This window comes from Herpailurus yagouaroundi, unplaced genomic scaffold, assembly GCF_014898765.1.
Source record: "Herpailurus yagouaroundi ecotype Mexico unplaced genomic scaffold, PumYag 202, whole genome shotgun sequence".
Taxonomy (NCBI): domain Eukaryota; kingdom Metazoa; phylum Chordata; class Mammalia; order Carnivora; family Felidae; genus Herpailurus; species Herpailurus yagouaroundi.
The window spans coordinates 7,668,312-7,688,220 of record NW_024412433.1 but is presented as its reverse complement, the minus strand read 5'-3'; the positions used below and the strand labels follow the sequence as shown (position 1 = coordinate 7,688,220).

Genomic DNA, 19,909 nt, shown 5'->3' with positions numbered 1-19,909 from the left:
GCTCATTGAGAGCGGCTGCCTGTGTCTCTGGCCCTCCTCCCACGGGGATCCCTGCTGTGCTGTGTGCACCTGACACGTGTGTCACGGGGTCATGGAGCGCATGGCCAGTGCCCCTGGCAGAAATCGGGGCCAGTGCCCCCGATTTATGAGAGGCCACGACGTGCCAAACCACGGATGTGATTGTAATATCTTCTTCATCCCTTCATCCCTTCTCTTCTTTGAAAGAGAAATAACCATCTGTTTGCAAAACTACATGGGCATAAAGACTTCTCTCTGAATACCGTCTGAATTCTGCCCCAAGATCTGGTGAAAGTTTATTAAAAGAAATGCCCTTTAAAAACTAAAGATAATTACACTACCTGAAAACGTTTTCAAGTTTAGCTTCTTCATGAGCACTTAGGTTCTTTGGCATTTGAATATGAAAATGTTGTCCTCTGTATAAGAAAAAAAGATACGAAGCAGTGTTTATAACCTGGGCGGCCACTGAGTGTGCCAGTAGTGTCTAGGAGAGAACAGTCAAAACAGTTGGTCTTCTACTTAAAATGCTAGCTGTCTATGAAATTCTTGTGTCAGGTTGTTTAAATAGAAGTCCACCATGGATTTCATAAAATGTTTAACGTGATGCAATAAACAGTAAACACGGAAAGAATAAGTGATTCATTCCCCGGGCAGAAGTCAGTCATTTGCAGACAAGGTGCCCGCTGTGTGTCAGGTACGAGATAGATGGGCACAAGAGCTGGTGCTCATTCCTGAAGATTCCAGGGTGCGGTGGGAGGGAGAGGCATGGAAAGAAGTAACTAGGATGTGTTAAGAGCTACAGAAGTGTCACAAGAGAGCTGGGAGAGTGGAATAAGTGGCTGCTTAGGACGGCCTCAGATCCTTTTCGAAAGAGCTGCAGGGAGGGGGGACGGGAAGTATACGAAACACCATACATCCTCCCTTGGGGGAATCTGGATATGCCTTTGAGGGATGATGATGAGCCGAATCTTCGAGGATGTGCAAAAGTTGGCCAGATGTAAAACATCCAGAAAGATGTCCCAGAGAGAACAATCTTGGCAAGACCTAGAACGGTGAGCAGGTCTGGCAGGTGAAGGGTGTGCGGTGAGTGGCCCTGCTGAAGGGGAAGGCCTCGCCGGGTGACCGAAGGACCTGGTGGGCCGCGGGATGGCCGGTGAGCGGACTTGTATTGAGCATCTTAAGTATTGTTTTGCCAGTAAGAAAGCCAAGGCTCAGAATTCCACTAGTTTGCCCAGGGTGTACAGGAGGTGGTGGGCCCAGGATTAGACTTCAAGTCTGTGGGGCCTCAAATTCTTTACTCTTTTAACTGCGCTGTGCTCCTGATGAGTATGGACTTTACTCCGCTGTTTACTGATCTTTAGACGTGTGTGTGTGTGTGTGTGTGTGTGTGTGTGTGTGTGTGTGTGTGTGATAAAGGCCTTTTCTGCAAATAAAACATAACCTTAAACTCTAATATATAAGAACAGATCAGGTTGTATTTCATTAGCTTAAATTTCTTTCATACTTAAATGTGTAAGACTTATGAGATCAACTCAAGAAAGCAGTGGCTTTTTCTTAATAAGCTTTTATTTTAGACTCATTTTAGCAATAACAGAAAAGTTGCGAAGACAGTACAAAGAGGTCCCACTTCCCAGTTCCCCCAGTGTTAACATCTTATATTACCCTAGGACATTTGTCATAACTAACAAGCTGACACTGGGAAATTACTATTAACTAAACTCCATACTTTATTTGGATTTTACCAGCTTTTCCACCAATGTCTTCTTTTGGATTCACTCCAGGATACCACATTATATTTATTTTTTTTTTTCAACGTTTATTTATTTTTGGGACAGAGAGAGACAGAGCCTGAATGGGGGAGGGACAGAGAGAGAGGGAGACACAGAATCGGAAACAGGCTCCAGGCTCCGAGCCATCAACCCAGAGCCTGACGCGGGGCTCGAACTCACGGACCGCGAGATCGTGACCTGGCTGAAGTCGGACGCTTAACCGACTGCACCACCCAGGCACCCCACATTGTATTTAATTGTAGTGACTTTTCTTTTGACAAACACAAAGTCAGGAATTGCATTATGTTCACATGTGCTCAGCTTTGTGATTCAAAATAAGATAGTGCCTTGAACACTTGAAAGAAACACTACTATATGTAAAGAGGTATTAAGCCCTGGGCTACGAGCATGCCGGGAGAACAGCCTACTACCGAAATACAATTGGTATAATTATCAGATAATGCAGGGCAGAGAAGAATCCCAGAATTCACACCCAACAAATTTGATTTAGTCTATCTTAGTTTGGGCTGTCATAAAACATACTATAGACTAGGTGGCTTAAACAACAGACATTTATGTTTCCACAGTTCTGGGGAGTAGAAGTCCTAGATGAGGGTCCCAGCCAGTTCGGTTCATAGTGAGGACTCTTCCTGGCTTGTAGATGGCTGTGTCCTCACAGGGCCTTTTTTCTGTGTCTCTGCAGGGCAGGGAGAGGAGAGTTACCTCGCTCTATCGGATCAGAGCCCCACCCTGTGACTTCATTTAACCTTAATTACCTCCTCAAGACCCTACCTCCAGTGCGGGGACATTGAGGGCTAGGGCCTCCCCATAGGAATTTGCGGGGGTGGGGGGACAGTTCCATCCATAGCAGAATCCAAAACCTGAAATGATGGGAAATCTTTACAGTCTCGTCCCAAGACAGTGTGGTCTTGAGACTTTCTCCATTTTGCACCTTATGTGTATGCAGGTAAAGATGTATTATCTTGTAAAACACCGGATACCTGAAAGACAATGTTAAATATGTAGATCATATTTTAACATTCATTAAATAAGTTAAAATGTAGTGTCATCTGAACAGATGGTATAAAAGCAACGGCAAGAAAAAAAAAAACATCAAAAATGATTGTCTTACAAAAAGCTGTTACCAAAAGTTTTCGGGTGGTCATTAGATTTCACACAGGTGTTTAAAAAAAATACCGCATCCTTCAGAATAATGCCAAGTAATGCCATACAATTATTAATTATTTGTTACTGGTGTGGGCCATGAGTTCTAGAATTTACATTTCCATACCAAAGGTTATTTACTGTATTGAAACAGGGTACAGGTACAGTCACTTCACAGAGTAAGAAACCACGGGGAGTGTTGAAAAAGGGCTGCTACTGTGGCTGGTTTAGTTTGGGAGGGGAGTGGATGGTAATCAAGAAAGGTGTGGAAGAAGGAATAGATTAAAGGGAGGAGAGAGCGAGATCCAGGTAGAGATACTGTGTTCATCTTTGGAACTTTAGAGAAAACAAGTAGCATTCTGGGACAGCTGTGAAGTCATCATTTTAAAGTTAAGTTGAAGAGAATTTTTTTTTTTTAATTAAAGAAGGTATACCACTGGATCAGTTTATTATGGACTAGAAAGATCAATAAAGGGAAGAAATCATTTGGCTTAAAGAACTGCAAAATGAGTGATCAGTTGATCCTAGCATTCTCCTAGGAAACCTGTGATACTTTGTTGGAGTATCCCTGCTGATCTTCCGACGTGTGGTCTGGTCAGCTGCGATACTGCTTTCAATCACGAAAGCATCGATTCTGCAATTTTATTTTGGTGAAACCCCGTCATGAGTTTACACTCAGCCCTTGGATTCTTTTATTGTTCCCAGATTTATTGGCAAATCATTGATAAACACAACTGTGTATTTTGAAAGTGTGAAACGATTGCCAAGATGAAGTTAAGGAATACATGCACTGCCTCTCACGGTTAGGTCTTGTGTGCATGGGGTGAGAATGCTTCAGGTTTACTGTCAGCAGATTTCAAGTGTACCGCATCCTGCCATTAACTGTAGTCACCATGCTGTACCTTAAGATCCTCAGAACTTACTCATCGCGTAACCGAAAGTACGTGCCATTTGATCTATATCTCCCCATTTTTCTCCCCCCAGCCCCTCTGCCACTGCCATGTAAATGATACCATACGGTATTTGAGATCCTGTCTGGCTTATTTCACTGAGTATAGTGCCCTCCCAGGCTCATTCATGCTGTCACAACTGGCAGGAGTTCTTTCTTTTTTTATGGATAATAATATGCCATAGTTTATGTGCATGTACACATTGTCTTTATCCCTTCATCTGTCAACAGACACTTGGGTTGTTGCCATGTCTTACGGTTGTGAATAATGCTGCCGTGAGCATGAGAACACAGATATCTCTTCAAAGGACTGATTCCATTTCCTTGGGGTATATACCAGGAAGTGGGGTTACTGGATCAAATGGTAACTCTGTTTTTAATGTTTCGAGGGACCTCTATACTGTTTTCCGTTATGGCTCTACCAATTTAGATCCCCCCTCAATAATGTATGAGTGTTCTCTTCTCTCCACATCCTCACCACCCTTTGTTATTTCTTGTCTTTTTGGTAATAGCCATCCTAACAGATGTGAGATAATTTACCAGTCCCACTTACAACAGCATGAAAAACAATAAAATACTTAGGAATACATTTAACCAGGAGGTAAAAGTTGTGTACACTGAAAACTGTAAGACGTCAATGAAAGAAATTGATAAAGGCACAAATAAGTGTAAAGACAGGCATCCTGTGTTCTTGGATTGGAAGAATTAATATTGTTAAAATGCTCATACTCCCCAAAGTTATCTACAGATTCAGTGTAATCTCTATCAAAATTCCAATAGCATTTTTCACAAAAATAGAAAATCTCTCCTAAAATTAATATAGGACCACAAAGGACTATGAGTAGCTAAAGCTATCTTGAGGCAGAAAACAAAACCACAGGGGCGCCTGGGTGGCGCAGTCGGTTAAGCGTCCGACTTCAACCAGGTCACGATCTCGCGGTCCGTGAGTTCGAGCCCCGCGTCAGGCTCTGGGCTGATGGCTCAGAGCCTGGAGCCTGTTTCCGATTCTGTGTCTCCCTCTCTCTCTGTCCCTCCCCCGTTCATGCTCTGTCTCTCTCTGTCCCAAAAATAAATAAACGTTGAAAAAAAAATAAAAGAAAAGAAAAAGAAAAAAAAAAAGAAAACAAAACCACAGGCATCATACTTCTCATTTCAAACTACGTTACGAAGCTACAATAATCAAAACAGTAGGGTACTAGTATAAAAACAGACACGTGGATCAATAGAACAGAATAGACAGCTTGGAAATAAACCCATGTACATGTGGCCAACTAGTCTTTGACAAAGGTGCCAAGAACATACAAGGGGGAAAAGACAGTCTCTTCAATACATGGTGCTGAGAAAACTGACAGCCACATGCAAAGAATGACACTGGACACCCATCTTACACTGCACACAAAAACTAACTTGAATTAGGAGCACCTGGTGGCTCTCAGTTAAGCATCCAACTCCCGGTTTCAACTCGGGTCATGATCTCACGGTTCGTGAATTTGAGCCCCACATCAGACTCTGCGCCGACGGCGTGAAGTCCGCTTAGGATTCCCTGTCTCGCCCTCTCTCTGCCCCTCCCCTGCTCGTGTGTGCATGCTCATATTCATTCATTCTCTGTCTCTCCCTCTCTCCCTCTCTCAAAAATAAATAAATAAGCTTAAAAAAAAAAACAACTTGAATTAAAGACTTAAGTGTAAGACCTTGGGTTCTTAAGTATAGAGTTCAACTGGAAGATTATATCCAAAAAGTCCAACTCATTCTTGGCTCTAGAGTTTCAGTTTTAGCGTATAGTAAAATGTAATTATTTTTCATTGCTGTAATATCGCTTTTCCCCGTTACCAATTCTTCTCACCTTTCCAGTTCACATTCCCATTTCTCTGGAGGCTCTTTGCAAATGTGCCAGGTGGCATGGTCCTTCTGTGGCCTTCAGGGGACAGTGCTGCCTCCATCTTCAGTTTGCTCTGGAAGCTCAAGCTCTTCATCAAAACTCTGTCCTCTAGGGGCACCTGGGTGGCTCAGTCAGGTTGAGCGACCGACTTCAGTTCAGGCCATGATCTCACAGTTGGTGGGTTCAAGCCCCGCGTCGGGCTCTGTGCTGATAGCTCAGAGCCTGGAACCTGCTTCCCATTCTGTGTCTCCCTCTCTCTCTGCCCTTCTCTCTCTCTCTCTCTCTCTCTCTCTCTCTCTCTCTCTCTCTCTCAGATATAAATAAACGTTAAAAATTAAAAAACAACAACAACTCTGTCCTCTGGGTGGCTCCCAAGTCTGGTCAGCTCCTGCAGATGAGAGAGCAATGTGCTCATGGGCCTGTTCTTTGCTTGCAGGTTGTCCCCATGCTTCCCAGGCTGCTGTGTGAAGAGCTGTGCAGCCTCCATCCCATGACAGACAAGCTGACCTTCTCTGTGATCTGGACACTCACCCCAGAGGGCAAGGTAACAGATTACACGCGTGAGCAGTTCATTCAGTGAGTCCCTGTTAATCGCCCACTTTGTGCCTGGTGCCGAGCCAGAGTCCCACGGTGGTAGAAGGGCACTGTACGGGCAGTCGCCACAGAGAACAGAGGAGAGCCTCCTGCCTCTGAAGAGCTGTCAGTCCATTTAGAAGGCCAGACTGACCGTGAGCAATTGGAAATAGGTTGTTTCTTTCTTATCTTTTATCAAACGGAAGAAGGAATTGTGTAAACAAAGTCACTGGGGAGGCTTAGTGCAGGAGCTGAGATGTAAAGCTGAATGTGGACCGGCAGTGGCAGAAGGGGCAGAAGGAGCTACAGTTAGGAGAACGGGCCCTGTTTGAAGGAGGACACTGCGGGGAAAGGGTTGTGAGTTTGGGAAGGTGGCACGGAGTCAACCTGTGGGGACCCTCAAATGACAGTCACAAATGAATTCTGGGTTGTTAGGGTTCCTCTGAAGGGTCATGAGAAAGGTGACATTTTGGAAAGATTAGTGCCACATCTTTGTGCAGGTGACCTGGTAGTTGGAAGATGAATTAAATTGGCACAGAGCAATGCCATAATCAGGGCCCAATGGTGAAACTACGGACCAAGCACAGAAAGGAGAAGAATGTCAGCAGGCACTCCCTCAAGGTGGGGGACAAATGAGACAGCTAAGTGGAAGATAACTCTAGGAAAAACTAGTTTTCTCCCCACAAACAGAAGCAACCCTAAACATCCAAAAATAAGGTAATGATTAAGTAACATACAGCACCGATTCAGTGGGATGTTACGCAGTTACTAGAGCTGTTGCAGGGACCATGTAGGAGCATAGGAAATGTTTATGCTGTAATATTCAATGGAAGTAAAAAGAAGATATTTAATTACAAAGAGGCTCCAAATAAAGATGGAGAATCAAATACCCACATTTACTTTCATTCCCTCCCAAAACCTCACTAAAACAACAGCGAAGAGATTTTTTTTTAAAGACATAAACCCACAAGGACAAAGAGAATGGGAGAGCAGACAACAGCAACAAAATTTTGGAACTGGGAAGCAGATGGATGAGTGGTCACTGACTTAGCAGTCCTGAGAAAGCTGAATCCTGAGCCAACAATCGAGAAGGCCAAGAAACAACTCAATTTTGCATAGCCGAACCCTAAAGAAATTCAGAAATTGATGGCACCAGGTAACTGCACAAAGTGGAAGAGAGGTGGGTGAAGAGGAAACTAACCGTATTGGTTGACAGTTCATTTAGAAAGATTGCCCCTCCCGTAACTTGGAAGAAGAACAGAAATTTCTTCTCTGGACAGGATGAAGTTAAGGATGTCTGAACAGGGGGACACCAAACACACTTAATGGTAATGGTCGTTTGGGAGAGGTTGATTGAGTGCTAGCCTCCTAAATGTTAAAAATCCCAGCTTTCTTTTCCAGCTAAATGCAGAATTCTGGTCACCAAGCCTTATACTCTTGAGTCCGGAGATGAGAAACTTTTCTTGAGGAATCAGAGTGTGAAGAGTTAAGGATCATCGCCTCAGGCACTCCCCAACCAACAGCCCAGCTCCTCTCCCTGTAGGGAATCTTAGAGGCAGCAAGTTCCTTCAACGCGAGCAGAGCTCTTTAGGATTTCACTAAAAAGCAGCATTTCAGGATTTCACTTCCACATATGAAGAGACATCCAAGGGGCACCTGTCTGGCTGAGTCAGTGGAGCGTGCGACTCTATATCTTGGGGTCATGTGTTCAAGCTTCACTCTGGGCATACAGCTTACTTAAAAAAGAGAGAGAGACAACTAAAACTAAAGCCACTACCATGAAATAGAAAAACCAAAGCAAACAAACAGAAAAAAGCAACTAGGACAAAACAGACTGTACAGGGAAAAGAAATTATCATTTATATCTCTAGAGAATTTTTTAAAGAAATTATAAGATCTAGATACTTTAAAACAAGAAACAGGAGCAGGGAGAAAGAGCTCATGGAAATTTAAAACATGATAGAAGAAATAAAGGCAACTCAAAATTCTGGTTGGCAGATAGAGTTGAGGAGTTGTCCCAGAAAGAGATAGAACAAATAAGAAAATTAGAGGACTAGTCCAGGATATCCAGTATTTTTTCAATGAATATTCCAGAAATTGAGAACAATCAAAAAAGGGAGAAGAAATGATCAACAAAATAACTCAACAAAATGCCCCTTTCCTGCAGGATTTGACTTTCCAGATTGAAAGAACCCAGTGCCCAGCACCATGGTGGATACACATCATCTCCAGACCATATCATCATAAAATCTCAGAACACCAGGGACAAAGGAAAGATCCTCTTGGCTTCTAAGAAGGAAAAAAAAAAAGTCACATACAGTCGTTCAGAACTCAGAATAACTTAAGACTATTCTGTTATAACCCTAGAAGCTAGATGGCAATGAAACAACACTTTCTAATCCTGAAAGACTATGATTTTAATGCTAAAATTCTGTACCCAGCTAAGCTGTCAATAAAATGTGTGAATCGGAAAGGACATTTTCAGGGCACTTGGGTGGCTTAGTCAGTTGAGAGTCCAACCTTGACTTAGGTCATGATCTCACCTTTCATGAGTTCGAGCCCCACATCGAACTCTCTGCTGCCAGCCTAGAGCCCGCTCCATTCAGATCCTCTGTCTCCCTCTCACTGCCCCTCCCCCGCTCAGGCTCAAGTGCGCATTTTCTCTCTCTGTCTCTCTCTCTTTCAAAAATAAGTAAGCATTAAAAATTTTTTAAAAGGAAAGGAAAGGACATTTTCAGATATGCAAGGCCTCAAAAAAATGTACCTTTCATATATCCTTTCTCAGGAAGCTACCAGAAGATGTGCTTCACCAGAATGAGAGAGTAAATCAGGAAGGAGGAAGACCTAGGATTCAGGGAGGAAATAAACCAACCCAGGAAAGCAGTGAAAGAATCACCTAGATCATAGGTTGGGGAACTTTTTCTGTCAAGGACAGGATAGTACTTTTTTTTTTTCTTTTCAGTTTTTAGGCCACTCAGTCTCTGTCACAACCACTCAACTCTACCTTTGTGCCATTGTAGCACAAAAGTAGACAATATGTAAGTGAAAGAGCGTGGCTATATTCCAGTAAAACTCTACTTAAAAACAGATGACAGGCTGGATTTGACCTACAGGTCATAATTTTCTGTAGATGATGGTGAAGAAGGTCCCTAGGGCAACAACTCTACAAGGGTATAGAAGACAGCCAGACAGGCTGTAGCAGCCCAGAAGGCTCTAAGAGAGATGTCTTCAAGAAAATGAAATAGTTAAAACATCTATATATCTGAATTTTTTGAGAGATGATTTAGACCAGCACTTATAGAATTTTTTGGTCTGAGGACTTGTTACACTAAAAAAATCTTCAATGACCTCAAAATGTTTACGTTCATGTGGATTACCTATTAAAAATTAGAACTGCTAGAAATTTTAAATATTTATGGGGGCGCCTGGGTGGCGCAGTCGGTTAAGCGTCCGACTTCAGCCAGGTCACGATCTCGCGGTCCGTGAGTTCGAGCCCTGCGTCAGGCTCTGGGCTGATGGCTCAGAGCCTGGAGCCTGTTTCCGATTCTGTGTCTTCCCCTCTCTCTGCCCCTCCCCCGTTCATGCTCTGTCTCTCTCTGTCCCAAAAATAAATAAACGTTGAAAAAAAAAATTTAAAAAAAATTTTTAAAAAAGAAATTTTAAATATTTATTTAAAGTAATAATAAGCCATAAATAATATTTCATGAAAAGTAACTATGTTTTCTAAAAATTAGGAGAGTTTTATATTTTCCTAAATCTTTTTCACAACTGTATTAAGGAAGACATTAAACCAGCTTCTCATATATGCTTCTATATTCAATCTGTTAGGGTAAGTTATTTTGGTTGAACTATGTAAGTGAAGAAAATCCAGCTTCAAACAGATATGTAGTTGGAAAATAAAGGTGTGTTTATTTATTTATGTATATTATTTTTGAGAGAGAGAACGCACCCAGGAAAGGGGCAGAGAGAGAGGGAGAGAGAATCCTAAGCGGGTTCCACACCCAGCTCAGAGGCTCAGTCTTACAAACCTCGAGATCATGACCTGAACTGAAGTCAAGAGTTGGACGCTTAACTGACTGAGCCACTCAGGTGCCCCAAAAGGGGTATTTTAATAGTTTTTTCAGGTAATTATGGATATTCGTCTCTGCATTACACCAGAATTTGACAGTCTTAAAAATTAGTTCCATTCTAGAATCTGAAACTGTATCTGCTAGGGACTAAATTCTGTACCACTGAAACCCATATGTTGACGCTCCAGTGCCCTAGTGTGTGTCTGGAGGTAGAGCCTGTAAGGAGATAATTTAGGTTACATGAGGTCATAAGGGTGGAGCCCTGATCTGATAGAATTAATGTGTTTGTAAGAAGCGAGACCAGAGAGCTCGCTTTCTCCCTGCCATGTGAGGACACAGTGAGAAGGTGGTCATCCTCAAGCCAGGAAGAGAGCCTCTCTCACCATAAACCAAATAGGCTGGCACCTTGATCTTGTCCTTCGCAAACTCTAGAACTGTGAGAAAGCAATTATCAACAACGCCCAGACTGGGGTATGCTGTTATGGCAGCCCTAGTAGGCTGATACAATAGATACAGTAATATCACTTCAACTTTTTTTACTAGATTACATTAAAATCTGTCTTATATTTTATTTTTTTTAATGTTTTATTTTATTTTCGAGAGGGCGGGGAGGGGCAGAGAGACAGAGACAGAGGATCCAAAGCAGGCTCCACTGTGATAGCAGAGAGCTCGACGCGGGACTCAAACCCACAAACCAGGAGATCATAATCTGAGCCAAAGTTGGACACTTAAACGACTTAGCCACTGAGGTGCCCCAGTCTTATACTCTAAATGGACCTTTTACCTAGGCAGTGATTTTTTTTTTTTATCATGCATTCAGAAAGTTTAGATCATTTAGAAAATATTGGCTCCTTATGCTGATCTTCTACATGTGAACATATTTCCTTTTATGATATCAAAAAATCACATTGGTTAATATCACTGCTGATATTAGACAAGTCTTTAAGTATTAGGAAACATGTACCATGTGTCGGATACAAGGTTTCCAAAATTCTCAGTTTTGTGAAAGCTCAAATTTTATCATAGGCAATAAATAATATCAGTTGTTTTTCTCGAAGCCCCAAATAACCATCGTTTGAGTATTACTTGTTCCTTCAAGTAAAAATGGCGTTTCGTAAAAAAAGCCATCGGTTCAGCTTACAGCTCAATTACATAACTGCTTTTCCTCCAGACAACCATCATACTTCATTCAGCATGCAGCTTTCTGTGAAGAAAACAAGGACTCCAGGATTGAGCCATAAGAAGACTAATAACTGTTACTGCGTCATCAAGAACATTCTTACCCACGTCATCAAAAACATTCAAACATTCTTAAGCCAGCTAGACTTTCTGTTCCTGGGACTGAGGTGGTCAAGAGTATCCTGGCACTGGATACATTTGTTGCCGTTGCCTTATTCATGCCAAGGCAGCGGCAGCGGCAGCAGCAATTTCCGCCATCAGTGCTTTTGTTCCCAGTGTAAATGTCAACACAAGGAAAAAGTCAAATAATGCCTTAGGATTTATTGTTATGAAAATAGCACTGACCTCCTGGGTCCCTGCAAGGGTCTCAGGCACCCCCAGGAGTCCACAGACCATACTTTAAGAACCACTGTTTTAGACAGTTGGTGGGAAGTTTGGGGTAGATTAATATACATCGTATATAGAAAAACCAAGCAAATTAAAACAAAGCAGCTATTAATTCTGGTGAAAATAAAAATTCGTGTAGGAAAGAAAGTAACACTTAGCATGCACATAACCATAATAGTTCGTTCTGACAGCGATGATGTGACCATTGGGAGGGCAAGGGCCTGGAGCGGTTCTGTGGGTTTGGTTGGGGGAAAGGAGCACATGTGGGAAAAAAACTAAATTCTCTTCTTCTATAGTAAAAAGTTTTGAATAACACCTAAAACTGAAAAATCAAGAAGCAGCGATCAGGCAGGCTACTTAGAAATATAGAAGTAAGTACCAAAATAACCTGCTAGGATCGGTGAAAATGGTTACCCCTGGGGAAGGGCAGAGGAAGGAAGGAGACAGAGGGCTGCTGGTTTTCACAGGCCTTTAACACTCTTTTTGTCTGCTTGAACTATGGATACTTTAACTTTTCAATTTTTATTTTGAAAAATTTCAAATAGACATGAAAGTAAAGAAAATAGTGTAATAAACCCACCCTCCCTATCTCCCAGATTCGACTACTGACAACCTTTTTTTTTTCTGAAGTATTGTAAAACAAACCAGAGACATCATGTCATTTCACTCATATTTTGATACATAACTAAAAATTTTAGACATTTTCGTATATAACAACAATGCTGTTAGCACACCTTACGATTAATACTAAGGCCTCAGTGTCCTCCACAACCCAGTCCATGATTACATTTCCCAGATTGTCTCCAACTAATTTGTCAGAACCGGAAGCAAAACAAGTTACACACATTATGTTTGGTTTTTACAACTCCTAAATGTCTGATAATCAGTTCCTTTTTAAGAGTCAAGAAACAGGGCAACTGGGTGGCTCGGCTGGTGGGGCGGCCGACTTCAGCTCAGGTCACGATCTCACGGTTCGTGAGTTCAAGCCCCGCATCAGGCTCTGTGCTCACAGCTCAGAGTCTGGAGCATGCTTCAGAATCTGTGTTCTGTGTGTGTGTGTGTGTGCACGTGTGTGTGTGTGTGTGCCCCTCTCTCCCTCACACTCTGTTTCTCTCTCTCTCAGAAATAAATAAATAGTAAAAAAAAAAAAAAAAAAGAGTCAAGAAACAAATATTATCTGAAATACAAAGAAGGAATTGTGAAGACAGTATGCCAGCAATCATATTTTGGTGGGGGTGGGAACATACAGGGGGAAAAAAATGAATGGAAAAAGACCAGAAGGAAATAAAATAGGATGCCAACAGTGGTTGTATTTGGGTACTAAGGATATGAGTAATTTTTTCTACTTTTTTGTATTTTCTAATGTTTTTTTGAAAACATGTATTAGTTTTATATTTTTATAAATGCTTATTTTTACAGAAGTTTAAATAGAAAATAAAAGCCCATAGAAGAAAACTAACCTGAGTCAACAGAAAAGAACTTTGAATCTGAATTATGCCTGCCAGCATCAAACCCAAGAAATAAAAAGCTGCCTGATCTAATGAGCTACTAAAATATGAGAGTCATAAAAGAAGCACTCGAAAGAGGCAACCTCTGAAAAGCGCATTGGTCTTTGAGGTTTCTGTTGGAGGCATTGTCTAGTGAGCAAGCCTTCTGGCATGTGAAACCTGGAGAGCAGGTGCGACGTGGGCACGGGGTCCAGGAGGGCATGCTGGGCCTCCTTCAACCCAAGCCAAACAGGAAGTGCAAAGATTTGGAGTAGGGACAGCCATGGCACAAGAGCCACTACATATACCCTACGCAGACCAGGAGACCACATGGTGGGTGGGCCTGGTCGGTTGGTTGTCCTGGGATGTCGTTTCGCACGAGTGTCTCTTACTCACAGTCAAGATGCATGAAATGAGATGTCAGATTCCAGACTCCTGTCCAAGGAATGGGGCTCATTCAAGACCCTGGCGAGGAAGGCCTGAATTAATCGGTGATGGGGGGGGGGGGGTGCAGGGGGCGGGCAGGTGGGAGGGTCAGGGAACCAGAGGAGGCCATTGAGGAGGGAGGTAGCCCCGCATCAAGAACCCGAGGGAATGAGGAGGAGAGCGGCCGAAGCCTGCGGCTAGGTTTGTGTGGAGTGGTGGTTTCTCAAGGGCGATGGCTTCGACTTAGAAGGAGCCAGAGCAGGGCCACCAGCATCGTGCCACAACCACTGCAGCATGACTGCCAGTCTCACCTGGAGCTCAAGTGGAGAAAGTGTCGCATTTTTCCTTCGTCTACCACAATGTCGTGCTTTCTGGAGCAGGCATGATCGGCTATAGAAACGCTATTCCAACTTGCTTAAAACACTCACTAGAGGGGCGCCTGGGTGGCGCAGTCGGTTGAGCGTCCGACTTCAGCCAGGTCACGATCTCGTGGTCCGTGAGTTCGAGCCCCGCATCGGGCTCTGGGCTGATGGCTCAGAGCCTGGAGCCTGTTTCCGATTCTGTGTCTCCCTCTCTCTCTGCCCCTCCCCCGTTCATGCTCTGTCTCTCTCTCTGTCCCGAAAAAAAAAAAATTTAAAAAAAAACAAAAAAAAAACACTCACTAGAGTTTTTTAATGGCCACTAGAAAATCGTGGTCGTATATGCTTCCACCGAGCCAATGCCCAGATTTTTAGATCGGTAGACGCTGAAGGGTCCATTTTTGGCCTACTTCTCACATATTGGTGGTGAGAGCATTGTTCTCTGATTTAGACATTTGTGATTTTATGCTGTCATAAGGGAAAACAAACCCAGCTACATCTTTGTGCTTTGTGAGATCCAATTCTGGTACCATGAAATCCACTTTGACCATGTGAGATCAGTGACCTCGCTATCTCCTGAACACCTACCTCCAGCCCTTCCCTCTTGCTTGGCATTAAGGCCCTGCAAAGCTGAGACCATGTCCTGTGTGCCGCACTCATCGAGACATCTCAATCTGAAGTCACCTTTGTAAAAACACCAACGTTACACTTTAAAGAGGTCACAAGCAGTGAATCGAACTTGATTACTGAGCCCTTAGACCTTAGAATCTCGGGGTCAAAGGTCAAAGTAATAAAGGAAGGGTCTCACAATTGCATCTCCCACAACATCCCTGCCATGTGCCGTCTGGCTCAGTTAGAAGGTGACAGTGTGCTCCTGAAGTTGCTTATTTCAGTTTCAATCAGTGGCAACCTCATTTCAGCCATTTATGCAGGCCAAAACCCATAAGGTCATTATTGACTTTGGTCTTTCCCTCACCCTTCACATCCAGTCTACCAATAAATCACCTCAGCTTAGCCTTCTAACCACCTCCAGAGTCTGCCCCTTTCCTTACCACTGCGAGCACTGTCACCACCTGGGGCCAAGCAACCATCCCCCACCTGGACGGCTGTGGCCTCCTAACTCTTCTCCTAGCTTCTGCTGCCCCACTTCATCTTCTCTTTATACAGCAGTCAGAGTGATCCTTCTAAGTCAGAAATTAAGTCTTGTCTCTCCTTTTTAGAAACTCTCCAGTCTCTCATTCTGAATAAAATCTAGAAGTCTTTACAATGGAATTTTTTCCCCTGTTATTTTCTCCCTGTCTTCTCTGCTAGAAATGCATGGACCACAAAGTCATCTCGGGACTAGAGTCTCTTCTCATTTCCTGGACCGTCTTTGTTGACGTGAGCATCTTGGCTCACTTTGCTTTTATCATCAAACTGACCTCTCCACTAGGTAGCACCTCCCCACCCCAGCTGCCGTGACCTAACTTCACTTGAGGTCAGACTTCCCTAACTGCCATCCTAGAATATCCATCAGGTCTCTGCCCATTCCCGGTAGTTCTAGGAAAATCTGTCCAGGCCCTGCTTCATGCACCCATTTATGAACGTTGGACATTATGGGAGAACCATGCTGTCTACCAGTTCAGGCTGCTACTTAGGAGTCCTTTCATTTACTACTAATACAGCTGTTTCAAACCTTTACCCGTGGCCCCAGCTTTCCACTCCTCTTCCCTTCAAGATCCACCATTCCCCCAGGTGACTTTCCATTCTCCCTGGGAACCTGCTGAAGTCCACCCCCCGCTTCAGAGAGTCACAATCCCTCTCTGCCTTCCCTCGCCCGTTCCCCTCTCTTCATGCAGTAAAACACGTGCCCATTCCAACCTGGGTTTCAGCCCAATGTCGTCTAGGTCTTCTAATGGCATCGGCACCCCCCCCCCCCCCCGAGCCACTCGCACTCTCAGTCTTTAGCTTGCTTTACATCTGTCACATCAGTTCTGAGTGCTAACAGCTCCCTCTTCGCAAAGCATCTCTAATCAGTCCTCTCTTCTGTTCCCATAGTCACCACCCCCACTCAAGTCCTTGCCATCCTCCCCTGGGATGTTGGGAGAAGACTGTTCATGGCTCTCCATTCTGTTTCCCCAGTGCTATTACATGACTTTCCAGAAGGTGAATCTGGTCCCTTTACCCTGTTGCTCAACATCCTCCCACAGCATGGTCGTAGGTTAGGATTACCGGGGGGGGGGCCCCGCCGCCGAGAAGTCTAGTCTCCAGAGTATGACATGCAAAGACCCCACCAGCCCTTCCCCCATTTTGTGACCATCTGCTGTCCATCCTCCAGGCCCCTCAGCCCCTACTCTTGCCACCAAAGGTTTTGCTTGGCCTAATAATTGCCATGCTCCTGAGACTTTGCGTGTGCTTTCCTCTCTTCCTAGAATGTCCTTCCCCACATCTCTACCAGTAGCAATCCTACTTACCTTTGAGATCCATCTAAAATGCCACTTTCTCCATGAAACTGCTTTTAGTCCTCCCTTCACTCATTTAGTAAAGATCATTGAGTATTTGCTCTATTCGGAAATTACACAAGGTACTGAAGATACAGGAATTGAATAGGCACCAAAATAGAAATGGTAGTCATCTCCTGATGGTGCACTTACGGAAGATTTTTTTTTCTTCTCCATTTCCCACCTGTATTTTGTTCAGTTTTCTACAATTAACGTGTATTACCACTGTAGTGAAAGAAAAGTAAGAATTACTTTGAGGTTTGTCCTGTTTTATTTTTGATAAACAGATAAGAGGTATTGGAATACGTTTATAGGCCGTATGGGAAGGCGAATAGAAAAGGAGGTGTTGAAGAGGAGAAAAGAAGGAACAGATTTTTGGAGCCAGCTCACAAAGGGGCGGGAGGCTCGGGACCCAAACCTCAGCTCCGGGATTAGCCTTCAGTAGGGGGAGGGGACCACCAGCACGCCCAGCCTGGAGGGGGTGAAGAGTGGGGACCCCTGCCACACAGTCTGGGAAGGTGAGCAGACAGGGGGGCCCCCACCTTCCCTCAGAATCCTTTCCCCCATCTCTCCACCCCTGCAGTGCCTGTCCCCTGCACTTTACAGCCATTTGTGCACAGATCCGTTGTCCTACCAGATTTTAACATCCTCGTAAACAGCCCACTCTTAAGTTTTTCATCTCCTCCCATACAGCACAGTGTCATGTTTGCTCAAAAACGATTTCCTCAAGTGAATCGCATACTGTTTTCAATTTTTGTTTATTTAGTCTGCTTAACTGGAATGGTGTTCCCCTGGAGAGGCACTTTTATCTACGGCAGCCTTCTTAGCGCTCCTGAGCTGTCTCCTGGGAGCTGAGGAGGGCCTTCCAGGGCTGTCGCTGGGAAAGGTGTGCTGCCAGCTTCCCCATGGCGACCCCTCCACAGGCTCTCACCCCACTGCTCTCGACGCTCAACCTGCCGCTGCCACACCAGCTGCTACTTGTGGGAACCCTGTGAAACTTGACAAAGAAAATGGTGTGCTCTTCCTGGGCCGTCGTCTGCGGCAGGTTCATGGGGCCGAGACTCGTGCACAGTATCCTGTAACTTGGGGCTTCGGTTAATGATAAACTCCTTGTTGGGTTTTGTATTTTATCCTCAGACCCTGAAGTGGAAATCTTGCCCAAGTAGCTCCCGGTGAGAGACAATAGCTTCTAAAGAGATTCTGAGAATAATAGAAAAGTTCCCAGAACATCCATCTTTAGTCCTTTGTAGAGGCAGGGGCAGAATTGTTTTATTTCAGGCCTGTAGAGACAACCCAGGACCAGAGTAGCCTTTGGAAAAACTCTGCTGTGTTCTTGGGCCCTTCCTGTCCCAGTTTGCTAATGAGGGCACCAGCCAATTAGAGGCTTACCTAAGGTCCCTTCGGGGTAACAGCTGACTAAATTGTGAGCATCGATTTTGCTGCAAATCCTTGGGATTAAAATAAGAATTCAAAACAAAATATTTTCAAGAAATAAAAACAAAACCAAAAAAAAAACTTTTATCATTTATGAGGCTGTCATGCAAAGAGCTAAAAATTATATTTGTTCAGCTTATCTCCTGCATTTTGGTGCTGTTAATAGTGTATTTGACTTAACCCTAAAGATTTGAGCCCTCAGGTTATTAAACAACATAAGGGGTCACTGTGTTAGGTGTCTTTAAAAGGACCTCTGTTTTTGAGAAATGGGCCAGGTTCATCTTGTTGAAAGGCTGGAGCTGAATGAATGAACCTCAGTGGCTTTAGAAATTTGTTATTTTGTATTTCCATCTGAACCCAGTCCTCAGAAGCCTTCCTCCCTTACCCTCCCTACACTTTCTTCCCTCTCCCTCCACCTCTAGCTTTCTTCCCACACAGCTCTTGGGCCTCCCAGCCAGGCCACCACCCCTGCCCACCCCCGTGCAACTGTCTGAGGTAAAGAGAACACTTTTCAAGGACTGCTCAGGCGGGGTGCCCTCCTCCTCTGTCATAGGAATGGAATTCTTGTCTCCTAACCACATCCGGGCCTTCAGGCTCTTCTCACGTTCCTGCCATTTCCTAGGTTTGTGAGGCAAACACTTCAGGAAGTTTCCTTGTTTCCTCTTAGGCTTAGAAGTTTAGACAGCTGCCTCCCGATCAAGATGGGAAGGGGCCCAATTATAGTCTGGGGTCAGCAGACTAGGCTGATGGCAGGTGCCTTGAGACAGTAGAAGAGAGCACAGTTTACTCAGGCTTATTTTCTATAAAATAAATCTTGCAGAGAAGTCTAGCACATAAACCACCTTATAAACTAAAACAAGCTAGCGAACGCACAGCCCTCTGCTGCCCAGGCTCCCTCCTCACCCTTGGCAAGGGTCTCGGGTGGGCCCAGAGGGCCTCGGAGCCTCTCCACGCAGCAGGAGATGTAGCTGGGTCTAAATGAATTATGTTGCTGACTGTGCTTCCATCTGTTATTTGCTCTTTAAAGCTCCCATGGTCTTCTCGATTCTCTAAGAGGTGACCTGGACCTCACTCAGTCACAGCAGATCCCGCAGAGGAGACCCCTGCTTGCTCTTCAGCCAACTACCACTCACCCTGTGCCCACTGTAGTCACTAGCACCTTCTGTCACAGACAAGTCGCTGTCTGCCCCTCCTAGCTGTCTTTGAGCGCCTCCTCTTTCTGCCCAGTTCCTTTTCACACATGTTCTTGGCACCTTTGACTTCTCTCGTGTCCGCGCCGTGCTCCCCCACCACTCCGTGACTGCCTCGTGTCCAGAGGTGTAAGAAGCGGCAGAAATCTGCCCCGCCCCCACCCCTGGTCACCCCAGTCTGCTTTTGTTCCAGTCAGGAGAATTTCTTCCTGGTAAGTTTTTTGAACCGAATAGTTCACATGCAGAAGCCCAGAGCTGCTGCAGAAGTGATTTTGTATCTAATTAACCTCATCAGCAGGTCTTTTTTTTTTTTTTTTTTAATTTAAATTTTAGTCAGTTAACATACCGTGCAATATGGGTGTCAGGAGTAAAACTTAGTGATTTCATCACTTACATGCAACGCCCTGCACTCATCATAACAAGTTCCCTCCTTAATACCCATCACCCATCTAGCTCATCCCCACCCCCCTCCATCAACCCTCAGTTTGTTCTCTATCATTAAGAGTCTCTTACGGTTCATTTGCCTCTCTCCTCCCCCCCCCCCC

At 44.3% G+C, this 19,909-nt stretch overlaps 1 protein-coding gene and 1 long non-coding RNA gene across 6 annotated transcripts in view; one reads left to right on the top strand and one right to left on the bottom strand.

Moving 5' to 3' along the window:
- DIS3L2 (DIS3 like 3'-5' exoribonuclease 2) overlaps positions 1-19,909 on the top strand; it is a 354,030-nt gene that overhangs the window by 249,528 nt on the left and 84,593 nt on the right. For 4 of the 5 annotated variants that reach the window (XM_040450690.1, XM_040450687.1, XM_040450688.1 and 1 more), the window contains one exon: positions 6,216-6,323. The exons of the other annotated variant lie outside the window; for it this stretch is intronic. In XM_040450690.1, coding sequence (XP_040306624.1) covers positions 6,216-6,323 — 108 coding nt within the window. The remainder of the gene's footprint in view (positions 1-6,215; positions 6,324-19,909) is intronic. 5 annotated transcript variants of the gene reach the window in all.
- LOC121014429 (uncharacterized) lies at positions 2,346-5,971 on the bottom strand. The gene is made up of 2 exons (XR_005783210.1): positions 5,744-5,971; positions 2,346-2,788 (listed from the first exon to the last, which is right to left on the bottom strand). It is a non-coding gene; the product is annotated as an uncharacterized LOC121014429 (long non-coding RNA).